The 25,328-nt window shown below is 47.7% G+C and overlaps 1 protein-coding gene across 1 annotated transcript in view; it reads left to right on the top strand.

Annotated features, from left to right (window-relative positions):
- Positions 1-25,328, top strand: part of ALK (ALK receptor tyrosine kinase) — an 81,648-nt gene extending 56,320 nt beyond the window's left edge. Inside the window, exons 9-21 of the mRNA XM_019658122.1 lie at positions 159-257; positions 780-932; positions 1,958-2,062; positions 3,952-4,138; positions 4,827-4,917; positions 5,032-5,096; positions 6,525-6,654; positions 10,120-10,217; positions 14,283-14,375; positions 16,367-16,468; positions 20,483-20,617; positions 21,314-21,404; positions 23,700-25,328. Coding sequence (XP_019513667.1) covers positions 159-257; positions 780-932; positions 1,958-2,062; positions 3,952-4,138; positions 4,827-4,917; positions 5,032-5,096; positions 6,525-6,654; positions 10,120-10,217; positions 14,283-14,375; positions 16,367-16,468; positions 20,483-20,617; positions 21,314-21,404; positions 23,700-24,386 — 2,036 coding nt within the window. The 3' untranslated portion in view covers positions 24,387-25,328. The remainder of the gene's footprint in view (positions 1-158; positions 258-779; positions 933-1,957; positions 2,063-3,951; positions 4,139-4,826; positions 4,918-5,031; positions 5,097-6,524; positions 6,655-10,119; positions 10,218-14,282; positions 14,376-16,366; positions 16,469-20,482; positions 20,618-21,313; positions 21,405-23,699) is intronic.

A 25,328-nucleotide genomic window follows, 5' to 3' on the forward strand; every position in this document is an offset into this window, starting at 1 on the left:
AAGTGTAGCCCCTGTGCCCTGAGCCTCCCTTCCCTCCCCATGCACCCCCCTCCCCGCAGGCCCCTCACTGACCCGGCTGCATGACCCGCCGATGCGCATGTGTGTTGAGACTCGGGCACCCACCTCTCTGCGTTAAACTCTTCTCTGGTTTGCCACAGGGGGCAATGCAGCCTCAAACAATGACCCCGAGGTGGACGGGGAGGATGGGGTATCCTTCATCAGTCCACTGGGCATCCTGTATACCCCGGCTTTAAAAGGTACACCCTCTGCCAGCTGCAGAGCCAACTTCCTTAGACCAATTCGCCCACCCAGCTAAAACCCTCAGGGCTGTTCGCCCAAGTCCAGGATACAAAGGCGTGACTACGGGTCCCTTGCAGGCAAGGCAGCCTGGTGCTCATCTCACCAAGTTTTCTAGAAGTCAGAAGGTGTGGTCCGATATGGACACAGAGGCAGAAGACTGACTACTAGAGACATGCTAGTTCTAGAAAATGCAGCAGTTAATAGGCCCTATACCTGTACCAGCCGACCTAAACATCAGGTGTGTGGACCCTCCCACCCACCTACGTAAATGCACCCACAATGTCCTCCGACTGAGCTCCATGCACCAGATGCACCAGAGACTTTTCTACACAAAGCAATGCTTCAGTGGCAGTGGGACATAGAAACAGGGACCAGGGAACCCACACTGACCAGCTAAAGATAAAGCAGAGGCTGGGAAGGCAGTGAAGGTCAGTCTTTGCAGACTCAGCCTAAGGCTAACCCTCCCTGTTTGTCCCCAGTGATGGAAGGCCACGGGGAAGTGAATATTAAGCATTACCTAAACTGCAGCCACTGTGAGGTAGACGAGTGCCACATGGACCCTGAGAGCCACAAGGTCATCTGCTTTTGTGACCACGGGACTGTGCTGGCTGAGGACGGCGTCTCCTGCATTGGTAAGAGGATGGGGGTTGGGGGCCCAGAGCTTGAGCCACAGCTGGTTTCCATGGCTGGGGAACACAGGTGCAGTTTTGTAAACTTCCTGACGCCCCTCAGTCTGCCTCCACACGGGTGCTCTGACAACGATGCAGAGAAACCTGAGTGTGAAAGGTGGGTCATGACTCCCGAGGAGTCTTAAGTCACCTAGTCCCACCCACAACGCAGGGTGTGAACCCTCACATTCCCACCAAGGGGCCAACCTGTCCCCACTGGAACAGCCCCAGTGCCAGGAACCTCAGCAGTCCTAAGACACACTCTCCCACCAAGAGCTACAGAGCCAGACCCTGTTTCTTCCAGCTTCCGCTCTTTGGTTCCCTACTGGCCACAGACTTTCTAGTGTGTCCTCCTGCTCGTCTTCTCAAATTAAAACCCCTCTACCTGGATCCAGTCACACAAGACCCCATTTCATGTCTCCCCTCCATCCTGGCGTGCCACATCTGCAGGTGTTTCAGTTGCCAATGCCCCTTTTGAAATGTAGTGTCTGGGACCAAGCACAACACCTCAGTGTGGCTTGTGCCCATTGTGGCACCTGGGACCCTCCCTCCCGTGTTCTGGGCTCAGTGCCCTCGGGACCAGAGGCAGTGAGTCAGCCTCAGCGTGCTACTGGGGGGCACGCTGTACTGTTGGGTCACAGTGAGTTCATTGTCACCGAAGGCCCCTGAGTCTCTTCCATGAGCCATTGCTGGCCACCTCTCCTCCTCCTCTTGTCACCGCGCAGTTGATATTTTGGACCCATGTCCAGAATATGATAATGTAGCCCTATTACATGCTCCCTCCACCCCAAAGCTACCGCTGAAAGCTGTAAAGCCAGGACGAACCTGTTCATGCCCCGTGTCCGCTGAAAAGGAAGGTGGACAAGATCTCCGGGGATGGGAGGAACAGGTGGCTTTTGTCCCTGGCTGGGGAGGGTATTTCTGACCGGGGTGGCCCTCAGAGGAGAATCAGCATGGTCATTGGTGCCCTGTGGGGACCTGTCTTCCAGTGTCACCCACCCCAGAGCCCCACCTGCCACTCTCGCTGATCCTCTCCGTTGTGACCTCTGCACTCGTGGCTGCCCTCGTCCTGGCATTCTCTGGCATCATGATCGGTGAGTGTGCCAGACCCCTGGGGCTTCCAAAGGGAGGCAGGGAAGGCAGAGCTGGCAGAACAGAACAGAGTCTTAGGCTGTGCCTCGGACACTGAGATGTCACTTTGCATGGGCGGTGACTGTGGTAGCGCAGGCCAAACCAAAGCAGAAGCCCTTCACCTTCCCACCCCCAGCATAGCTGTAGTTCCCTAGGAGCCTCTGATCCTAACCTCAGCCTCATATACAACCTCCTGGCTGCTTGAGGGGCAGCGGGGCTGGGGGACACGCTGCCGAGGTGGACACAAGCTCAGGCTCACCACCCCCCCGGACTTCACTTCCAGCTGCCATCAGACACGGGCTTCAGCAGGCGCGTCTACTTTGGCTCACTCCCTGTGTGACGCCTCCAGCCCCCACTTCCCCACTGCAATGCAAAATTGGCTTCTGAGTGTTTCCTGTTAGGCCTGTGAACCAAGGTGAGCTGAGCTGCAGGTCACAGAGGGCTCAGCATGGTCCAGTCAGGCTCCTACGGCTGGAAATGCCCGGAGCAGGTGGGCTGGGACATGGAGGAAGGCAGAGGGAGAGGCTCAGCTCTGGGCAGCACTTTCAGACCAGCGCCCCCAGGGACGAGGGAACCTGGGAGTGGCCAGGGAGATGGCAGCATGTATCATGACCACATGTCCCTTCGAAGGATGATAAGAGCTAGCACTGTTGCACACTTACAATATGTTGGGCGATTTACATATTTTTAGTTCACTAAACCCTCAAAGAACCCTGTGATCACTGTTAGTACATTTTATAGAGGAGGAACTGAGCTCACGGCAGTTGACTCACTTGCCCTGGCCCGAAAGTGGTGGGGTTGGGCTTTAGGGGCAGAAGCTATCCTGTGAGTCACAGTTTCACGCTGCCTCCCATGGAGTTTGCCCGTAGAACAGTATCACATGTATGGTAACAGCGATAATGGTCCCTTGCATTGGTAGAGCCCTTTAGAATTTTTTTCACAACCATTTTATGTTGGTGAATTCATTTCATTATGACAACCCTCGGCGGAGGAGAGTGGGACAGGTGACAGGGCAGGAGTTACTTTCCCTGATGACAGAGAAGGAGATGGGGTTCAACGAGGTCACATGAGCTGGTCAGTGTCACTCAGCTTATTAAGTAACAAAGGTGGAATTAGAACTCAGACAGCAGTTTGGATGCCAGGTTAGAAACCCATCACTCTGTAGCAGCTCCCCAGCTATGTGGCTTGACAGTTCTCCAACTGTAGGAAGCGCAAGTGACCAAGAGCCCCAGCTGCTCTCAAATCCATCGCCGGGCTTGCCCCACCCGAAGACTGGGCATAGCACAGATACTAAGGCAGCCCTATTCCTGGGAGACATGGGACTCCTCAGATGGCCAGCTTTGGCTCCAGAACTTTCCAACAGCCTTACTGGAACTTCTTTAAATTGCATGGCCATCTGGGGTTTTTATTCAATCTTCCCTCACTCTCTCCTGCATGGGGGGGCCAGACTTCCCACACAGTCTGATGGTTCTCGCAGCCTTCCAGGCGCCCTCCCCATGTTCTCTCATACCCAGGTGCTCTAATGAAATCCTTGCACGTTTACTCCCGTCGGGGTCTGCTTCTCAGGGGACCCAAACTCATATGCCTCTGCCCCTGTATGATACAGTAAAATCTTTTCCATTTATATGATTTTTAAGCTTTACATTTACTTTAAATAATCTTTCAATTAAAAGTGCACTTTCACATCTTTAAGCATTTTGTTAGTATTACTCCATGTGATGGAAAGGTTTAGATCTCAGAAGAGGAGGTGGAGATCCAAGAAGGCTTCCTGGAGGAGGTGGCCTGTGCTGGGCTTCAAGGGCCAGGCTGCCTTGTCCAGGCCACGCTGAAGTTGACCTCCGTCTGTCTGTAGTGTACCGTCGGAAGCACCAGGAGCTGCAAGCCATGCAGATGGAACTGCAGAGCCCCGAGTACAAGCTCAGCAAGCTCCGCACCTCGACCATCATGACTGACTACAACCCCAACTACTGCTTTGCCGGCAAGACCTCCTCCATCAGTGACCTGAAGGAGGTGCCGCGGAAAAACATCACCCTCATTCGGTGGGTGCCCCCTGCCATCCCTCCGAGAAAGAGGGTGCCCTAAGGAGCTGGATCTCATCTCAGCACCGTTGGATTCCTCTGGCCACAAGAGGCCAGCAAAGTCACCCTTAGGCCACCCCCAGCCCTCCCAAGGGGAGAAGATTTAATGTTCAGAGCCATTTGGGGGGTATTTGACACCCTGTATATTCATGGGGTTTGTACAGTGAGAGGAGGACTCTCCTCAAAATCCACTCGAGTGCCCCCTGGGCCTTCCCGGCCTCTCCCTCCTCCTGGTGGAGCAAAGCGCCTCCTCAGAGCTCCCAGAGCATCCTGTGCATCATCTGTCACTCACGGAGCGCACTCCACAGAAGCGCTGGCCAGCGATCTGTCACTCCCTCCCCACAGAGTGCAGGTCCCCCGGGCAAGGGCCAGGTCTTATTCACCGCTCTTTCCCTGGCAAATATCAGAGACTCAAGTCTTCGCGGAAGGAATGTTCAACCATTGTCAGGAATCCCTAGTTGGAGCATCTCTTGCTGGTTTTCAAATAAAGCAATGGGGGTCCTGGATTGAGTAGCAAATCCAGGGTGAGGATGTGGCTCTTGAGCGTGTGCATGGCCCCCTGCCTCTCGTGGGCATCCGCTAAACGTGTCCCGGCCTTTTCTTCCTGGCCCACCTGCCTCTGCCTCATCTTCCCATCTCCTTTGCACAGGGGTCTGGGCCATGGCGCCTTTGGGGAGGTGTACGAAGGTCAGGTGTCTGGGATGCCCAGCGACCCGAGCCCCCTGCAAGTGGCTGTAAAGGTAAGAGGGGCTCCCTCAAGGGCTTGACCTTGGCCAGCGGTCTCTGTAGACCGAGCTCTCTGCTGACAGCCTCTCACTCCTGCTGCTAACGGCCTTCTGCCCTTCTGTGCCCAGACGCTGCCTGAGGTATGTTCCGAACAGGACGAACTGGATTTCCTCATGGAAGCCCTGATCATCAGGTACTGTCACAGAGAGACGCTCCCCACCTCCCCACATGGAGGTGTTTCTAACAAACATGTCTCTGAGAGAAACCTCCTCCAGCATGCCTCTCCGTCTCAGTAAGAGACTGCCCCAGATTCTTAGCACATCTTACCAGCGTAGAAAGCTCCAGATGGTTGACTTAGAAAAAAACCACCTCTGTGGCCTAATAATCTAACTGCTATCACTCTGCCTTCAGCCAGCATCCCCGTGTCATCCATTCATTCCTTTCCCTTCTTCTTAAGAAATAGAGTGTGCTAGGTTTTGACAGTGAAAGATATAATCTCCCTCCAGGTAATTCCTCTGCCAGGCGTTTCACCAGTCCCAGCTCTCAGATCTCGTGTAAAGAAATTGTGCCCCTACCATGATGGAAGGCTGTCTCATCGGGTCCACACAGCTGGCCTGCACCCTTCAACTTGTGGCTCTGGGGTCCCCAACTAGGAATCTCGGTGTCTGGGACTCTGACAGCAGATCACTTTTAAGGAAGACAAGGGGGTTTGACCTTGAGATCTGGCCGGGTTCATGGCCTCCTGTTGCCCTGGGGAGCCTCAAACATCCTGACAACTTGGGGCAGCCTGGGATCTCCCTTTGGAAGTGGAAGTGGCAGAGGGAATGAAGGCAGAACAGTGTGGGTGATGTGCCTGTGGGCCCTGGAGCCACGGGAGGACAAACAGTGGGCTCTGTGCCTTGCTTTAAAAATAATTTATTTTCTGATTATACATGTAATACATGATTATTGACTAAAACTTGGAAAATACAAGATTACATGGAGACCCAAATCACTCCATCTCACGACTTGGAAATAAGCAAGCACCATTATATTTCAGTCTCTAGTCACACACTCTTTCCACTTTGTATGTGTGTGTGTGCCCGGGCAGAGTTCCCGGGCCCCACTGCCCTGTGTGTCCTGAAAGGATCACGTTCACAAGGAAACCCAAATCCACATGCCCCTCTCCCTCAGTCTCTTTCACACGAGGTCACCTGGCAGGTCTCAACACAGTCCCTTGTGGAAGCAGGTCCTCCAACTTCTGCCTACGTCCTGCCTCAGGGCCTCAAACACGAGCCCTAGCAAGCAGTCCATGCACCAGTCTCCGAGAGGGACACGCGGCGCTCTCCTGTCTCCCCACTCCACTCTCTCCCCCAAGAGCCTGTGCGGCGTCCTCCCGCCTCCAACCAAATGCTCTTGTGCAGCCCGAGCTCCTGTCAGGCCTGCCCTCTGGGTCTTCCGCCTGCTCAGTGACGAGATGGTTCTCGGCTTAGGCTTAGCATGGAACCCCTGCTACCCACACTTACAGAATGCATGTACATGATGTGGCTGCTGAAAACACAACTTTGTATCCTGCTTTCCCCACTTAAGAGATCTTCCCAGACTCAGCTGTTGCATTTGGTTACTTCCCTCTGCTCTGCAGCAAATTCAACCACCAGAACATTGTGCGCTGTATCGGGGTGAGTCTGCAAGCCTTGCCCCGGTTTATCCTGCTGGAGCTCATGGCGGGAGGAGACCTCAAGTCCTTCCTCCGGGAGACCCGCCCTCGCCCGGTGAGTGAGAAACCAGCCTTTCCCCTGTGCTTGTGCCAGGGAGCAGAGCCAGGGGTGGAGGGAGCAAGAATGGGCAGCCTGGGAAGCAACTCGTCCATGGCATCAAAGGCTGTAGGCCCTGGGCTTGGATCCGGGGATGACCATGAGAGAATGGACAGAAGGTGGACAATGGCCCTGGGAGCTCATGCAAGCAAGCCTTGTACAATGGATTCTCCTGCCTAATCCCTTATTATCGCCTGCTGATTATGGGAAACCAAGCTGGGGACAAGCACAGAGAGGGACGTTCATGCCAGCCAGCCACTAACTCAGTCAGCTGACCTGGGGCCGGTCAACCTACATCCACTCATTCTGAGCCCCACCGTTGTCTCTCAAATGGTGACTTCCTGACCTTGTAGTTTTACTACACAAATACAGTGCTAACATATTTCGGAAGGTGCTATATGGTCAAGAGGCTAGAGCTGGGGAGGGTGAAAAGACCTGGGTAGAGCCAGGAATGCCAGCCACGTCCCAGCCCTGCTTGGCCCATAGGCACCCAGGTGGCTTAGGGCAGATGCCCACTCTAACCTCAGGGTCTGCAGTGTGACATGCGAGGCCTGCACTGGGACATCTCAGCAGAGCTTCTAAATTATACAACATAGCACCCTGGGGGTCCCAGAGTCCAGCCGCCCTCTCTTGTCACTGCTCAGTGCCCCGAGGTGCTTCACACTCACACATGGTTGAAAGGATTCTGTGGTCAGACAAATCCCAGAACCACAGCAGGCACCCTCATTGAGCCTCAATATACATTAATAAACAGCGAAGACACTGGTAACCCCTGTGATAAAGAACCTATTTAACCCAGGAATTCCCACACCTGTTTGATAAAATTCCATCCCACAAGCCCGCTTTGGAAAACACTGGACAAGAGCCTCTCCGAGTACCGGACAGAATGCATCCATAAGCACAACGGGCCTGAGGAATGCCTGGTCGCCAAAGGAAGTACCACACTCAGTGGCAGACAGGGTGAGGGGACCCTGATTCCAACTCCTTCTTTGCCCTGGAGGCATACAAATGGCACTGAGCACGCTGGCTACGCTCTGCACCGCTCATTTAAGTATCAGTCTTGCCACAATGCCCACACCGCCCGACCCCCACTCGCAACCCCCCCCACACACACAGGCTGCTAACTATCTGCGCAGAGTAGTTAGTGAAGCAGCTCCTTTGCTCTGAGCGCCCACAGACAGGGAGCCCAGATATACCTGGCACGCGGGTGAATGCCTGGGAAGCTTTGGTCCCTGCAGCGTGGCAGGTTCATGGGGGCATCGGAGACATCAAGGACCCTCGCATCCTGAGTGACAGGGGCACAGAGACACTCTGGGAAAGCCAGAGGCAGGTCCTTCTTTAGTGAGAGCAGAAAGCATTCTCCTGAGGAGGGAAAAGATGATATTTCTAATACTATAGCAAGATGGATGGCTATTCTCCTCAGAAATACATTACTTTCTTTTCCCCAGGAAATGGGGACTATCTCTGTCCCAGTGCCCAGTATGCTTACCCTAACACGACCCCTGGAGAAACCAAACACACAGACCATGTCCCGAGACCCCCATGGCCCTCCACACCACACTCGATGACTGCAGATCCCTTTAGGATTCACTCTGTGCCTCCCTCTGGGCCTCGTAACAACCCAGTGAGGCTGTAGTGTCATGCCACCTTCACAGATGAGGACACTGTAGCTTGCAGAGTGGCAGAGCAATTAGCCCCAGGTCACACAGCCAGTGAGGGACAAGCAGGGATGAAGCCCAGGTCAGCTCGACTGACCACTGACCTAAGCTACTCCCTGTACATGTGTGCAGTGTTATGCATTCACCTGGGCTCTGTACGCTGTGTTCACGGACTCAAGTTCCTTCTCTGACATGCTCTCCTGAGGAGCGCAATTTTAACTGCTAGAATTCGGCCTCCCCCAACACAGATTTTTAAAGCCTACCTCAAAGGCAGTTTGGGCTCCACCCTTGTGGCTGTGTGACCTGGAGTGGTGATTCACTTAGCCTCTCTGAGCCCTCAGCCTTCCCATCTGTAATATAGAGATAACCTTCTCTTCCCTACCAACTCCACAGGAGGTTGCATCCAAGAGGTCCTGTACTTGGACTTGCTCTAATGCACAGAAGGCCCTGCCTGATGTTTCATGGGCAAAGAATTGTCCCCTCCCTAAGTTGTCTCCTCCAGAACTGAAGCGTGCCCTAGAAAAGCATGAGTCCTCTCCGCCTCTCCCAGACCCGCACTGCTCCAAGGAGTCCTGGGGAGGCCCTGATCTGTGGCAGAGAAAAGCCCCAGCCGTCATCTGGGTAAATCCTAGTTCAGCTGTAATCAACCAACCAACCCCCCAACATTCATCAAACCACTACAATGTGCTGGATACTGTGGACATGGATGTGGAAGTCCCTGCCTTGGGGACATGTAAAATAAACACAGAACAACAAATATGACACTGCATGACGACGTGCTGCTGCGGACTTCGGGGATTTCAGAATTCAAAGAGACACGAAGACTGGATGTAGTCTTCACAAAAGGCCTCCAGGCGCTCAACAGGCTGTCCAGGCAGAGACGGACTGCACCCCAGAGGTGGGGCAACGTCCACCGTTCAGAAAAGCTTGAAATCGCCCTTCAGTTGCCCAGCATTTTCCAAAAGCTTTTCTTTATCAATCCACTTTAAGTCTGGACCTTCTTGAAGAAAATTAATATTTAAAAATATTTTCAAACATTTAGAGGATTTTAAAAATTGTATCCCCTTGATTTTCTGACAGCCTTGTTTATACGTTTGGGGGATTTAAATGTTTATGAAGATTGAGGTGGAAGAATGTGCGGATAAATGAACAGGGGAAAGGACACGCGGCCACCCTGGGTTCCTGTACTTTGCGGTTCCCAGCCTTGGCTGCCTGCTTACCGTATTTCCCCATGTATAAGATGCACCCATTTTCGTTAAACTTGGGGTCTAAAAACTGGTGGTAGATTTTTTTACTTGCATTTCCCACTGAGGATGAGGCAATATATGAAGACAGTGATTCGTCATCAGACACAGATGAGGACAAACTACTGGTTTGACAGTGATGAGGAGTTGTATGAATCTTATGATGAATAAAACTTGAGTTCAATAACTTTATGTAATACACTTTTTTTCAAATTTCGGGCCCCCAAATTAAGGTGCGTCTTATACACGGGAGCGTCTTATACCTGGGGAAATACGGTACTCACCTGGGGCTGTGAAATGTACGAATGCTGCGCCCACCTGGAGAGATTGATTCCTGGGTCTAGGTTGAGGCCCAGGCATCTGTATTGGTTTAAAGCCGCCAGGTGATTTCTAATGAGCAACCAGGGCCGGGGCCCCAGGGGGACAGCGTGTCAGGATTTGGCCTCCTTGCACTTGAAGCTAGTGTTTCAAATCTTCTCTCCCCCAAGAGCCGCTTCTCAGATCGCTCTGTCTCCCCACAGAATCAGCCCTCCTCCCTGACCATGCTGGACCTCCTGCACGTGGCTCGGGACATCGCCTGCGGCTGCCAGTACTTAGAGGAGAATCACTTCATCCACCGGTGAGTCGACACACCTGTTCCCTCCGCCTTCTGTTTGCTTCCCTGTGCATCCCACAGCGTGGGGAATGATGGGGAGGAGAATGACGGGGCTCTCTCCCTAGCTGTTCGGATGATTCCGCTTCATTTGTGTTTAAGATGACTACTGACTCTATCAGGGCTTCCTTTGTAAAATGAGTGTCAAAATATCCATACCAGCTCTGGAGACCCTGATGAGCCTGGCTTGGCCTCCTGTGGGGGCCGCTGCCTGTATGTTGCAGTGAAACATTCAAGTCCTATATCACTTGAACGTTCCCCCATCTAGAAAAATGAGTTCCTTAAGGGAAGTTAAAGGAGTTCGTATTTTCACATATTTGACTATGGGTAGCTTGAAGGCAAGGACTCTGTTTTATTCATCTTTGTATCCATGGCATACAGCAAGGCACAAGAAATGTTTGTTGAGTAAATTAATTTTTTTTCTAAAAGACTCTGAAATGAACATAATGATTATTTTATCTATTTCTACACTTCATTTCTTCTCCTCTCTATGACCCTGGTGTTTAAATGGTGTTTGGATTAGGACATCAAGTCCACGTGTAATGCTATAGACATCATAGATTACAGATTTCTTTCCATGTGGATGATGACTTTCTCATCTGACGGCTTGATTCTGAAATCTGAAAAGTCAAATAGATTGTTAGGCTCTTTGCAAAACTCTTCCTAATGATTTCCTTCTAATTTAGTAAAATAACAATCTGGTGAACTAACAATTTTTCTTAACTCACATCCTCAAAGAGTTTAAGGCATAGTCCTAATAATTACAGTAAGTACTAAGTAGAAAATGAGAGACGCTGCATGAGGTTAGACATCGACGCGCATGTAACAGATAGGAAGCTATGCTTTCTCCCTAATAAAAACGGGGAAATTAAAGATCAAGAAGCACATTCGCGGGCCGGCCGAGTGGCGCGTTGGTTAAGAACTGGCTTGGGATGCCAGAGGGCCCCGGTTCGGATCCCACATATGAGGGCCAGTGACACTGCCCTCTACAGCTAACATGCTGAACAACAGCTCAACCTGGAGCTGGGCTGCCATGAGTCGCCAGCAACGGCGTAGGCTGCAGCCCCTGCTACAGTGGGTTGCCATAAGCTACCGTGTGTAGCCAGCAGCCACAGTGAGTGCCCATCCAAAGACCGGCGACTGATCTGCCTCGCCCGGGAAGAGCGCAATGATGGTGCCAACTTGGGCCAGTGAAGCAACATCCTCCACAACTAGACTGAAGAACAAATCGACAGCAACTTGTCTGTTCCCCTTCCCCGATTCCCCAGCACTGTTCCCCTTCCCCAACTCCCCAATAAAAATCTTAAAAAAAAAAAAAGAAGAAGCACACTCGCCCGGGTTCCCAGCGCCATTCCCAAAACAAGGCGATCAACTCGTGCAGCGGCTTATCCTTTTACCGTCGCTTCCTCATTTGGTCTTCAGCTCTACCTCTTGATTCTAAACCCTTCCAACTTGCGGATGATTTTTTTTTCTTGATAGAAATAACAAAGGCAGAAAAGGATCTGGGACCGGTCCTGTATGTTCTCATCCAAAGCGACACCCTCGGCTTCAAAGCATGGGGCAGGCCTCCCGGTGTCGTTCTTGCCCTTTCTGTGGTGCCGAGAACTTTCCAGACATCTCAGCTCTGGGCTGTATTGTTGCTCGGACATGACAAGATTGTGCTCTTTTTGGAATTCATCCTTGGTGACAGCCATCTTTCTTTTCTTTTTTTTTTTAATTAAAGTTTATTGGGGTCACAAGTGTTAGTAAAGCTTACATAGGTTTCAGGTGTACAATTCTGTAATACTGGGTTGTCAGAAAAGTTATGATGTATTTTTCTATGCTTTTCGTTGCAAAAATGCATCATGACTTTTCCGACAACCCAATATATCACTTATATATCACATTGTGTGTTCACCACCCAGAGTCAGTTCTCCTTCCATCACCAAAATTTGATCCCTTTTACCCTCATCTTTCCGCCTTTGTCCTTTTAAATCTGAACTCATCTGAGAGCAACCTGTGCAGCCACCACCTTGGGGACTTCAGGTGTCTCCCTTTGGTTCTCCCTGAGATCATTCCTGCTGTTTCATCTCCGCCCCTCGTTAGTCAGCGAGCATACAGATTCTCTGGCTGAGGGATCACATCCATCTTTCCTCTGACGTTTTGAAATCTGCTTCCCTAGAGCCAGGCTACATTGGACCACACCCAGTGCTCTGTTACTAGAAATAAGATAACAGGGTCACATCCTAGCAAGATTGCTATCATTTGCATATCTGTAAATAGTTACTCAAGTTCAGAATTAGATCCCAGAGAACAGTTTGTTGCTCCTTTGATCTTTTTTTGAGGAATGAAATTGTCAGAGATCAAATCAAGAATGTGTCAGATGATCTGCTTTATAAGCAAAAGGCGACCCTTAGCAGAAATTGACCATCTCAATCCAGGCTCTTCTTCCGGGGTAACTGGTATTAGGAAAGCATCTTTTGCACCTTGTCACTGGCTCGGAGGTCTGTGGCACACTCCCATGGCCCTCACACTCTCCCTCCCCCACCTCTTCTGCCTCCCCATCCCCAGGCTCCTGGGCAAGTACACACCTCCGGACTCAGAGCAGACTCCCTCCCCAGACCTTGCCCTCCCATTTGTCTGCTTTATCTGTTTCCTGTGGTCATGGTTTATTGTCATTTCAAGAATTATGTGTCGTTCTACCAATTCTCAATGTGTTCTATGATATCACATTTATTTTCTTGCCATTAAATCCAAGATCATTTTTTTAAACAACCATTCCACGCACATCGGCATAAAGACCTTTCTGGAGGCATAAATATTGTTCCTGGTCTACTTTGCTGTATTTCTCTTGAGAAGTGGTGGCTGTACATGCCACTATTTTTCTTCTTTTTGATATCACATCATACATATTATGCCTCCATAGTTTTATTAGGGCGTTTTATGCACCATCGCTCCTCAAAATTCAACTTTCACCATCTGGATCAGGTCAGTGGCATTAATAACATCCAAGTCCCCACCCTGGCCCGTTGTCCTGGCATCCTAAGCCATGGGCCCCAATCCAGGTCCTATTTTTTTAACACTATCCCATTGCTTATTTCCCATGTCCTTCTCAACCAAAGATCAGAGCCTTTAGGAAGCCAGCCGAAAATATGAAAACACCACCTGTGGCCTCCCAAGTACTACTTTTTTGTTTTTCTGGCCTGGACTTAAATATTATTGGAAACCATTTCAGACTTCTTCTGGCTGCACCCTTCATTCCCACATGAATGCCAAGAATGGGTCAGCTATCGGTGGGGATGAGACTTGGAAATCTTCTGGTCGTGCTGCATAGGCACGCTCCAGCTACTAGGCCATCTGGAGCACAACAGCCAAAGTAACTTCATGACTTGAAAGACGTGATTCTCCCACCTCATAGCTATGATGCAGACAGCTTAAAAAAGGCTTTAGATAAAATCATGGATGTAACCACCATAATGACTTATTAAAAAAGAAAACTACAAAGATTTGGGAATACCTGAACCGACTCGAATTGGATAGCATGGAAGTCACGCCGTTCCGGAAGATTCCTTCAAACAGCTGGCTGAAATCAACCAGCAATCTGTATAAAACAATAGCCTAAGGACAATGGCATTTCTTATGTCCCTATATTATTTGCTTTTAGCCTCATTTTTCTAATAAAATGAGGACAATAATAGCACCCTGTATCTTATAGGACTGTTGTGAGAATTACATATGAAGCACTTAGGACAATACTTAGTACACAGTAAAAGACCAATAAATTCTAGTTTCTATTATAGTTATTTTCATGTTATTATCCTATTAAACATTTTCAATCATCTCCCTAATCATTTCCCATTTCCTTGTTAGTTTTTAGAATTGGCATAGTTATTTCTTTCATACTGAAGTATAATTCAGTAAAGGAAATATAGAGCAAAGGAAGTAACTATTTGAACTTCAGATTGGAGGTGAAAATTCTAGTGGTAAATATTAGACATTTACTTTCCCAGGGATAAAATAAGGAAATGCCTTCTCTCTTGTTTTTCTTCCCAGGGATATTGCTGCCAGGAACTGCCTCTTGACCTGTCCAGGCCCTGGGAGAGTAGCCAAGATTGGAGACTTTGGGATGGCCCGAGACATCTACAGGTGAGTCAAGACTGCCGTCGCCCATCAATGCCCATCCCGAGAGAATGGGATGTGGCTGCTGGTGCCCTCAATCATCTCTGGCACCTTGTCAACTTGCCACCTAAAATTCCATTAAGTTCCTTTTCAGGATATGGGAAAACCTTAATTAGCGCCCATACCTGATGGTCTAATTAATTCTAGGATCGCACTGCCTGCCATACGTGACACCAAGTTCTTAATTAGGTTGCCTCTCTGGGTCTAACTCTCTAATCCTAGCATATTCTGAGACACAGAATGACTTGGATACGTGCTATGGGAAAAGCTTCTATGTGAGCTTTAATTTACTTCACCCTTCTCTTCAATACTCAGGAATTCTAAACGATTTTAGCTTCCATTGTGCCAGGCAAGAGCGCCCCACAGCTGACAGGATACGGCGCCCAGCTCCTTGGTCATTTTGACCCATCCCAGGAGACATGGGAGTATAGTTCAATACACTTAACTCATAGGTACTTCACTCAGCTTCATTTATTTTTCCCTGTAATATTTTCAAGGCTACACTTGAAAAATAAAACAACTTAAAAAAACCCCAAACTTCTATTGCACTTTCTCTCACATTTCTTCTTTGTCTAATTATTTACAACATGGAGCAAGTCACTCATTTGCTTGGCCACTAATTAAGCCTTCCCTAATCCAGAGGTGGGGGGGGGGCGGGGGTTGGTCACATAGAGCTTTCACTCTTTGGAGAGTAAGGGAGACCCCTGAAGGCCTCCGTCAGAACTGGTAACAATCTTCAGGGCCTGAGAATGCTGATGACACCCTGTTACCACAGGGTAGCAGCACGTGGAAGATGATCAGTCAGTAATGTTCTTCGCCACAGTCATCTACCACCGGGCTCCACCTTATTACCTTGGTTTGCTGCACTTTCCCTCCTTTCCCAGAATCCCCCAGGAATGCCTGTGCTTGACGCTACAAGACTTGCAGCCTGACTGAGCAAGCCCTGGGCCACCGGGCCCTTCCTCTCCATCCTCAGCTCTGACAGCTCCCCAGCTCTAAGCTTCACCACCCCAACTTATACACTTACCCACTGTTCCCACATGCCCAGTACAATTTCAGGTGTCAGGAATGGTCTTCCAGGAGAGCTTCTTCACCACTCAGCTCCATCAGCCCCCTCTACGAAACATTTGCTGTACTCAACCCACCTCGAGTAGAAAGATCAGCTCCTCATCTGTGTCCCTCAGCTTCGTACATGCCTACGTCATGTCACGCGCTGCTCTGTACTATAGTCGTTCACGTGTCTGTGTCTTCCACTAAACCCTATCCTTGGAAGTGTGTGACTATGCCTTATTTATGTCCTCACCACATGGCAGAGTACCTGATACTTTTTAAATACTCGCTACATGTTTGTTGAAGTAATTAATTAATTGAGGCAGCTGGTGGGGCGCTGCCTCCTGTAGCACACACACCCTGGCAGGAGAACAGAGGCTAGGGGTGGAGCTGGCTTCAAAGGTATGAGTTAATTTATTAGTTTTTGTCAGTGATGTCATTTGTTATTTGTTGAGTGCCTGTATTGAACTAAATGCTATATGAGTGCCACGGAGGAGTGACAGTGAGTAAGACACAAGCCCAGCTCTCAGTGCTCCCATTTTGGATCTTGAGTTCCCATGGATCATCAGGAACAGGATGCACTGATGAGGCTGGAGTAATGGTATTCATTGTGAGTTACAATAAACAACCCCAACAGGGAAATCTCACCATCCTCTAGTGGGCATTTTCGTCATTGCATAGATCTTTTCTTTGATGCCTCCAGTGGGCTGTTTTGTGTCTGATTAAATGACACCAAAGTTCTTAAGCAGATGGTCTGTGTTCCCCTGCTCTCCTCCTGAACCACAGAACCCTCGTTAATTTCAGTCCTTTAATGGGTAGACCTTGTTGCCACTTTCTCAAGTTGCATGGAGCTTCTGCTCAGAGCCACCCCTGGAACCAAGTTTGTTTTTCCTCTCCTCCTCCCACAGAGCGAGCTACTACCGAAAGGGAGGCTGTGCAATGCTGCCGGTAAAATGGATGCCCCCTGAGGCCTTCATGGAAGGAATATTTACATCTAAAACAGACACGTGGTGAGTCTTTCTGCTGCCCCTCTCCTCCTCCCAGCCTCACCGTCCGTGATCCCACACTGTCCGCAGGGAGGCCCTGTGTCAGGGGAACGGCTCCAGGGGAAGCATCAACATACCTACACACCAGGGGCTCTCAGACAGTGGCAGACGTCAGAGTCATCAGAAAGGCTTGTTAAAACACGTGTTCCTGGACCCCAGCCTGAGAGTTCATGATTCAGAAGATCTGACGTCAGGCTGAGGGGTCTGCATTTCTTACAAGTTCCCGGGTGACACTGATGCTTCTGGGGGCACACACTGAAAGCCACAAGTCATTTTTTTGTTTTTCACATATCAATGAAGTTGGGTTTATTCCAGGAGTGCAACATTGAGTTAAGATTAGAAAATTGAGCAATGAAATTCTCCACATTAACAGAATCAAGGAGAAAAGCACACAAGTGCTGCTGGTCGTAATGGTGACGAGGCCCTTTCTATAGCTAAGAATAAGTCTGGGAAACACTATCTGAACATGATTTCCCCAGAACTTAATCATCCGGCATAAGTGGAACTTTGTACTCCTTCACCAACATCTCCTTACCTCCCCCCCCCCCCCCAGCGCCACCATTCTGCTCTCTGCTTCTGTGATTCCACATATAGTGACATCATGCAGTGTATTTCCATGTCTGGCTGATTTTGCTTAATATAATGTCCTCCAGGCTCATCCATGTTGTCGAAAAAGGCAGGATTTCCTTCCTTTTATTTTAAGGCTGAATAATATCCATTGTGTATATTACACATATATCCATATATAATGAATAGCTAAGGAAAAGGTGGTATATGTGGTTATATGTACACACGTGTATCAACATAGGTATTAATATGTGTGTATATTAGTATATATTAATAGAATTAATCTAGGAATCTGGTTATTAATAATTAATCAAAAGGATTTATATACATACATACCACCTTTTCTTTATCCATTCATCTACTGACGGATGCTTAGGTCGTTTCCATACAGAGGCTATTGTGATAACGCTGCAATGAACATACGAGTGCAGCTATCTCTTTGAAATACTGATTCATTTCCTTTGGATATACACGTATACCCAGAAGTGGGGTTGTGGGGTCACAAGTAGCTGTTTTTAAATTCGACTTGCCTGACCCAGTGGGCCTCAAAGTGTGATCCATGATCACAGTATCAGCATCACCTGGGAACTTGTAAGGAACAAATTCTCAGCCCCCACCTCAGGCTAATGAAACAGAGTGGGTGGGCCCAGCACTCCATGGTTTAACAAGCCCCCCGGGTGATTCCGGAGTGCACCAACATTAGAGCACCACCAACCTGCCCTATCCAGGTAGAGAGAGTAATTTAGGTAATAAGTCATTGTTCTGAACACATGCTATCCTGTGACACAGCCATTCTACTTCTAAGTTTCTATTTTAAAGAGAGGATGAGCCAACTAGACTTGGACAAGGATGTTCATTTTCAACATTATTTACGATAGAGAAAACAGCCAAAACAACCGAACTGTCCCTCAAGTAGGGGACAAAAAAAATAAACCATGGTTTACATATATCATGGGAAACTACTCTGCAGTATAAAGAACACACTAAACTTACATGTATCAACATGGACAAATCTCAAAAACAACATTTGGGGGGGGGGGAAGCAAGTTCCAAAAAGGAGTAGGATACCATTTATGTATAATTTTACAATACAAAAATTAAGTCTATAAAATAGATTCTTTATTGTTTCTGCTTTCACACATTGTAAAAAAAGTGAAAACTTATACATGGGAAGGATACATTCTAACTCCTATGGAGTCGGCAAGGGAAAGCAGGAAAGGATGGAGGGTGGGGCTTACTTGTATCTATTTTATTTCTTCAAACGGACAAGCAAGGGCCGAGTGGCTCAGTTGGTTAAGAGCTCGCTCAAGAGTGTGAGCTCTGAGCAATAGCGGTTTGATGCCCAGCCCGAGCTGAACAGCTGCTGAGCTGCCAACAGGTAGCAGGATGGCTCAGCTAAAAAAAAAAAAAAAGGGACAGGCAAAATATTAACATCTAGATACATAAGTATCTATTATATTGCTTTTCCTTTTTAAAATTTAGATTGTTTCATAAAGTGCTTTTTAAAAAAATAATAAATCACGTAACTTCAGATACTAATAAGTGCTATGGAGACAAAAATGATAAAGAGTGTGGGTGGAGGGGCCAGAGGAGGGACATTGTTTTTGTACCGATGGTGGGGGAAGGGCCCATGCAGGAAGTGAAAGTTCAAAACCTGAATGACAGAAAGGCACAGACCATGGAAAGATATGACAGAAAGGCTTTCCAGGCTGAGGGAAAGTCAAGTGTAAAAGGCCAGTGGCAGGAACAAGACTAGCTTATTTGAGGAATGAAAACAAGTCTTCATGGCTGGAGCTAAGGGAACACAGAGGCCAGTGGTAGTTGAGATGGAAGGGGGAAGCAGGGGCAGAACATGGAGGGTCTTAGGACCCAGTTTAGGGAGTGTGGATTTTATTCTGAGCACAGTGGGATGCCTCTGAAGGATTGGAAGCAAGAATATGATGTGATCTGTTTTGAAAAAAGATAAATCCCTCACTGCCATTGAAAATAGACTGGAGTGGGGCTGGGAAACCAATTAGGAAAATACTGCACATTTCTAGATAAGGGATGAGAGGGGCTAGCCTTGGCGGTGGCAGTGGAAGCCATTAAAAGTGGTCAGATTCACGTTCTGTCTTGAGAGTAGTTAGTTAGCAGGCCTGGTGCAAGTTGGATGTGGAGTGAGAGGTGTGGAGAAGAGTGAGATCAAGGACTATGCCCAAGTTTGCAACTTGAGCAAATTGATGAATGGTGGTACCGATGAACTGGAAAGAATGGAGGAGATGGGTTTGGGTGCAGAAAGGATACTATTCATTGTTGTTTTTTTTAAAGATTTTATTGGGGAATCAGAGAAGGGGAACAGACAAGTTGCTGTCCTTTTTGTTCTCCAGTCGAGTTGTGGAGGACGTCGCTTTACTGGCCCATGTTGGTATTATTGTTGCGCTCTTTCCTGGGGAGGCAGATCGGTCACTGGCCGTTGGACGGCCACTCACGGTAGCTTATGGCGGCCCACTGCCGCAGGGGATGCAGCCTACGCCGTCGCCGGCGACTCACGGCAGCCCAGCTTCAGGTCGAGCTGTTCACCATCTTAGCTGTAGAGGGCGCAGCGTCACTGGCCTTAATGTGGGATCTGAACCGGGGCCCTGCTGCTCAGAGCTGGAGTCCCAAGCCAACTCTTACCCGATGCACCACTCGGCCGGCCCAGGATACTATTCATTGTTGGTGAGAGTGTTCTGATGCCTCCTTGTGTGATGTTGATGATCAGAGTGACACATTTGGAAGTCAAGTGGACAATATGTATTAAGAATTTTTCACTGTTCATATTCTTCTTATCTAGTAATTTCATTAGAATTATCCTAAATTTTACTAGGCTATCCTAATCGTAAATGTGGAGAATTTATCCTAAGCAAATCGTCCTTTTTAAAAATGCACAAAGATGTTCATCACAGTATTTTAAGTTTTAAAAATTGAAAACAATATGAAACGATAAAGCAAATTATGGCACAACTACTCAAGTGAAATGTTTTATAGTCATTTCAAATTCTATTTATAAAAAAATGTATTAGCACGGAAAATGTATACGCCATAATGGAATTTGAAAAAAAAATCAAGGTTCAAAATTGCATATTGACTATAACTATAATTATGTAAAAAAAAAATCTAAGTAATTTGACTGGAACAAAAAAAATAACATGCTAATAGTGGTTAGCTTTTTTTGGAGCATCACATGTGGCTTTCTTATTCTTTTATTTTTCTCCAGATTTAGAATTCTCTATTGTGGAAAACGTGTAATAAAAATATTAAAATTTTACATCTGTGTCTGTGTGTCTGTGTATGTCCATGTGTGTGTATGTCTGTATGTGTATATGTATGTGTCCATGTATGTGCACACGTGTATATGTGCATCCACATCCATGTCTCCTGTCCTGTGTGCAGGTCCTTTGGAGTGCTGCTGTGGGAAATATTTTCTCTTGGATATATGCCATACCCTAGCAAAAGCAACCAGGAAGTTCTGGAGTTCGTGACCAGCGGAGGACGGATGGACCCACCTAAGAACTGCCCTGGGCCTGTGTACGACTCTTTTAGGAACATTTCTGCAAGTTACTAAGCACAGTTCTCTTTTCCAAAACATATCTGCAGCCACATATGCTTTTTAAAGATGAAAGGGGAGATGGCTGACCTCATTTAATACGCCCCAAGACAGGAATGTCTGTGATTCCAGTGAGATGGGTTAGTCTTCTGGCCCCAAAAGCAATAATGTCCCGCCCATATAGGTGTCCTTTGTCTGGCTGCATGCCATGGACTCACCAGGCTCACACTCCGCCAGCACCTCCTGGGAATTTGTGTCCCGGCCTCCACATCATTGCCTTCAGTCTCCTTTAAAGGTTTCCATCCCCTGCGTTTCTGCTGTCCTGTCGGCATCTCTCACCTGCTTCCCACGAGCAAGGCAGATGGGCAACATAATTAGAATATTCCACCCCAGAGATGACTTTAATTCGGGAATGGAATGAGAGGAGCCATATTTAATGGAAACATCAGGATGGCTGTGTTCACAAACTTGGGTGTTCTAATACTCTCACAATAGGCACGAGTGCTTGGCCCATCAGCAGAGGGCAGCATATGCCAATCACGGGGGACCTAGATGAGCTGCCACCCTCAAAGACAGTGCCACCCCAGTCCCATTTACAGAAGTGCTGGGAGAAAAAAAAATGTATTTTTCATCCTCCTTTCTCTTGATCTTAATTAATATGTTTATTCTTCCCTTAGCTATAGGATCATGACCCAGTGCTGGCAACACCAGCCCGAGGACAGGCCCAACTTTGCCATAATTTTGGAGAGGATTGAGTACTGCACCCAGGTATAAACATTTTTTTCTTCTTGACGAGCATTTATACGGAAAGGCCTTAAGAGCACAAATTCCAAAATGTGAAATGAAAGTTAAAACAGCCAGAAAATAAGAGTTATGATTATGAGAATGAATGTTATCTATAAAGTAAAATGGTTTCTCCGTTTCCATGTGTTGTCGATAAATACTAGTAACTGCCATGTTTTTTTTACCAGCACGACATACTGACACTGAATATTATATTAGGGAATCAATTCAACTCACAGGCATTAACTAAATCTCTACTGGACACCTAATGTTTTATTAGACAAAACTGGAGTGTCAAAGAAGCATGGTAGACACCTGCTCCGAAACAGTTTAGAGCCTGGCTGGAGAGATGATAACATGAAACAGTTAGCAGTATGTAACTGTTTAATTACTGTTATGTCCATTGATATATGGATGAAAGGAAAGGTCAGCGGGATCTAGAGACCTGTTATCATCATCAAACAGCATTAGTATAGCATCTGTAATACGCGCATCACTTTCCATGTATTTCCTTTTGTCCTCATTGGTGTACATAAAATATCCCCCCTTTCCAGATGAGGAGCTGGGGCTTGGAGAGGTTGTCCAGGCCACACGGTTTCCCAGCACTCCTTCTGGTCCCAATGCAGATCCTGCTACCATTTCCTTCAGGAATGACCCTAAAGTTTCCCTTTCTCCCCCATTTTCAGCAGACAGCTATGCCTCCAACCTCCCCAAGAAAGGAGAGGCTACCAAGTGAGACTCCCCTTGGTGTGCTCCCTGTTCTGCACCTGCACCCCTTCTCACCACCTTCCCTGAGGGTCAGTGGAGGTGGCGTCCCTCCGCCCCTTCAAAGCTAACTCCTCCACCTACACCCCCAGCTACCCCCTGCCCCCCCCCCAAGGACTATCATTCCACAGCTACCTCCTCTCCACTCAGCTTTTTCCCCCCTCTCTCTCTGCACTCATTCTGCCAGGATGTCTAATTCTGGAGAATATTTTAGAAGTCAGACAATAAACCACTAACTCTCCAAATTCCCTCATATTCAAACTATAGTCATTTCCTAGCCTCATGATTCCACCCTTTCAGGTCCTTTCAGCTCAGAAGTAGGTGGACTGGTATTTATCTAGATGGACTTCATTTATCACGTTATTTGGAGTTCTTTCAGAGAACTCAATGTTCAGTGGCATTTTAGGCTATTATGTTGTAATATTAATGGAATTTACCCACTTAGATAGATATACTTTGGAGTAACTTTTCTCAAAGGATATACCATCCCTCTGAAAAGCAGGTGGTTCTATAGAAGCACATTTTGAACGACTCACTATAAACACTAATAATTAACAGGGAGGGAACTAAAATATAAAAGAGAATCAGAAGGTAGTTGTTTTTTATCATTAAACTCTTTACTGATGAATGCTGGACCAAAGTGCTTTTCTGTTGAACGGCAGTAATGGTTTTCCCAATTTGCATAAAATATTAGATTTCCCCAAGTTTAAGTTTCCTCCCACAAATTTTCCTCAAATCTCTGGCAAGTGCTTTTGCTTTTCCATATTACAATCTGTGGCTGTAAAAATGATCGAGCACAAAGTTGGTTTTGTCAACGGTTTTCCTCACAGCACTTCAGTATTTCCTGGGTCTCACGAAGGGCCTCATCCTGTCCAAACTAGTTACAGAACCACTGCATTATGGTATCTGCACATGCAATGATATGATGATGTAACATAGAAAGAGTTATAATCAAGTGTTACCCATCCAAATATCAGAAAAACGGGAGGCAGCTAGGAAGAGAATAGGAAATACACTTTGTAAACCAACATGGAACGTGTGTGTGTCTCTCTCCTCTCCTCCCTTCCCATCCCCTTGCCCCCACCGCATACAGATATACCCCTGGAGCCAAACACAGAGTTTTCTTTTTAGTTGGGAAGATTTCACTGGGAACAGAGTGGAATAAATTTTTTTAACTAATTTACAGTTTTCTAAAAGTCCACTTATCTGTAAGATTGCCCAACAGTGGTCTCTGCAAAGCTTTTCCTGGCCCCCTCGCCTGCCCCTGGCAGTTGGGTGCATCCTAGGACCCTGTACCCACGCCTACCCCAGAGCTCATCCTCTAAGCCCTTCAAGGACCAGGATGATTTCCCACTTGTTGTTATTTCCCCGGTGCCTATAAATTAATATAGTCCCAATAGACACTAAATGGTTTCCTCATTTGTAAAATAAGTTTGGGTGTGACTTTTGCTCTTCCAGATCCAACATGTTTTGTCTGTGATTCAGTTTTAATCCATTCATTTCTCCTACCTGTAGGATCCAGACGTGATCAACACTGCTTTGCCAATAGAATATGGCCCACTCGTGGAAGAGGAAGAGAAAGTGCCCATGAGGCCCAAGGACCCTGAGGGAATTCCTCCTCTCCTCGTGTCTCCTCCACCAGCTAAACGGGAGGACGGGCAGGCCCCGGCTGCCCCGCCCCCTCTGCCTTCCGCTCCCTCTGGCAAAGCCGTGAAGAAACTAACAGCTGCAGAGGTCTCTGTTCGAGTCACTAGAGGGCCAGCCGCAGAAGGGGGACATGTTAATATGGCATTCTCTCAGTCCAACCTGCCATCAGAGCTGCACAAAGTCCAGGGATCCAGAAATAAACCAACCAGCCTATGGAACCCAACTTACGGCTCATGGTTTACAGAGAAACCCCCCAAAAAGAACAATCCTCCAGAAAAGAAGGAACAACACGAGAGGGGAAACCTGGGACGTGACGGAAGCTGTACTGTCCCACCTAACGTGGCAACTGGCCGGCTTCCAGGTGCCTCTCTGCTCCTAGAACCATCGTCACTAACGGCCAACATGAAGGAAGTGCCTCTGTTCCGGCTGCGTCACTTCCCGTGTGGAAACGTCAACTATGGCTACCAGCAGCAGGGCTTACCTTTAGAGGCCACCACTGCCCCTGGAACTGGTCATTATGAGGACACCGTTCTGAAAAACCAGCCTGGGCCCTGAGCTCGTCGGCACTCATTCTCTTCCTTGGGAACCCTGAGCCCATGGAGGGGGAACAGGTAATGATGACTCCTCCACACACCAGAGACCAAATGTCACTTTTCATTTTGTGCCAACTTGTTTTGATGTGCCACATAAAAAGCTGTCCTTTCAAAATGCTTTAGAAAGGTTTTGAGCATGGGTTCATCCTATTCTTTCCAAAAGAAGAAAATAGCATAAAGACAAGGGGAACTAGGAAGCCTGGGTGGGGCTGCCTACGGTTCTATGCATGGTTGATGTACGTGTCCTCACGCCTCCTTCCAACCCTGTGTGCTCTGCTTCCATGCGGTCAGAATTAGCTGCTCACGTGTCTCATAGTTGGAGTCGTAGACGTCTCCTTACCTTGTTGCTGTGGACCTGGACCACTTGAGGGGACAGGGAACAGAAATAAAGGAGTTATTTGCAATGAGTCGGCATGGGGAAAGACATTCTTTACTTGGAAAATTCACAGACCACTAACTGAAGTGTCACGTTAGATGATGACATTTAGATGCTTTTGATTGTGCTGATTCCCTGACGATCGTAAAAATGTAATGAATAGTGACAGTAGTATAGAGGAAATGTGTATATACTCATCTAAATGAAATGAAAACATTCCAAGTGCTTTGAATATGAGATAAAACCCCAGGACAGAACCAGAGATTCAAAAGCATTCTATTAATATGCCTCATGCCTTAAGAAAACCCTGCTACTAAAAGTGAACAGCTGAGTGTGAGGTTTCCTACTGGATGGAACACTCAAGATTTAAATTACTAATTACATATTTTAAAACTGTCCATGAATTAAAATAAACTCTGATCATTTAAAAACAAAAATTTGAAGCAGCAGTGATACATCGAAGCACAGAAACATATCCCCACATAAGCGTAGGTGTCAAAACGCCTTAGGCCAAAACCTTCTAATAAA

Source organism: Hipposideros armiger, unplaced genomic scaffold, assembly GCF_001890085.2.
Source record: "Hipposideros armiger isolate ML-2016 unplaced genomic scaffold, ASM189008v1 scaffold_0, whole genome shotgun sequence".
Classification (NCBI taxonomy): Eukaryota; Metazoa; Chordata; class Mammalia; order Chiroptera; family Hipposideridae; genus Hipposideros; species Hipposideros armiger.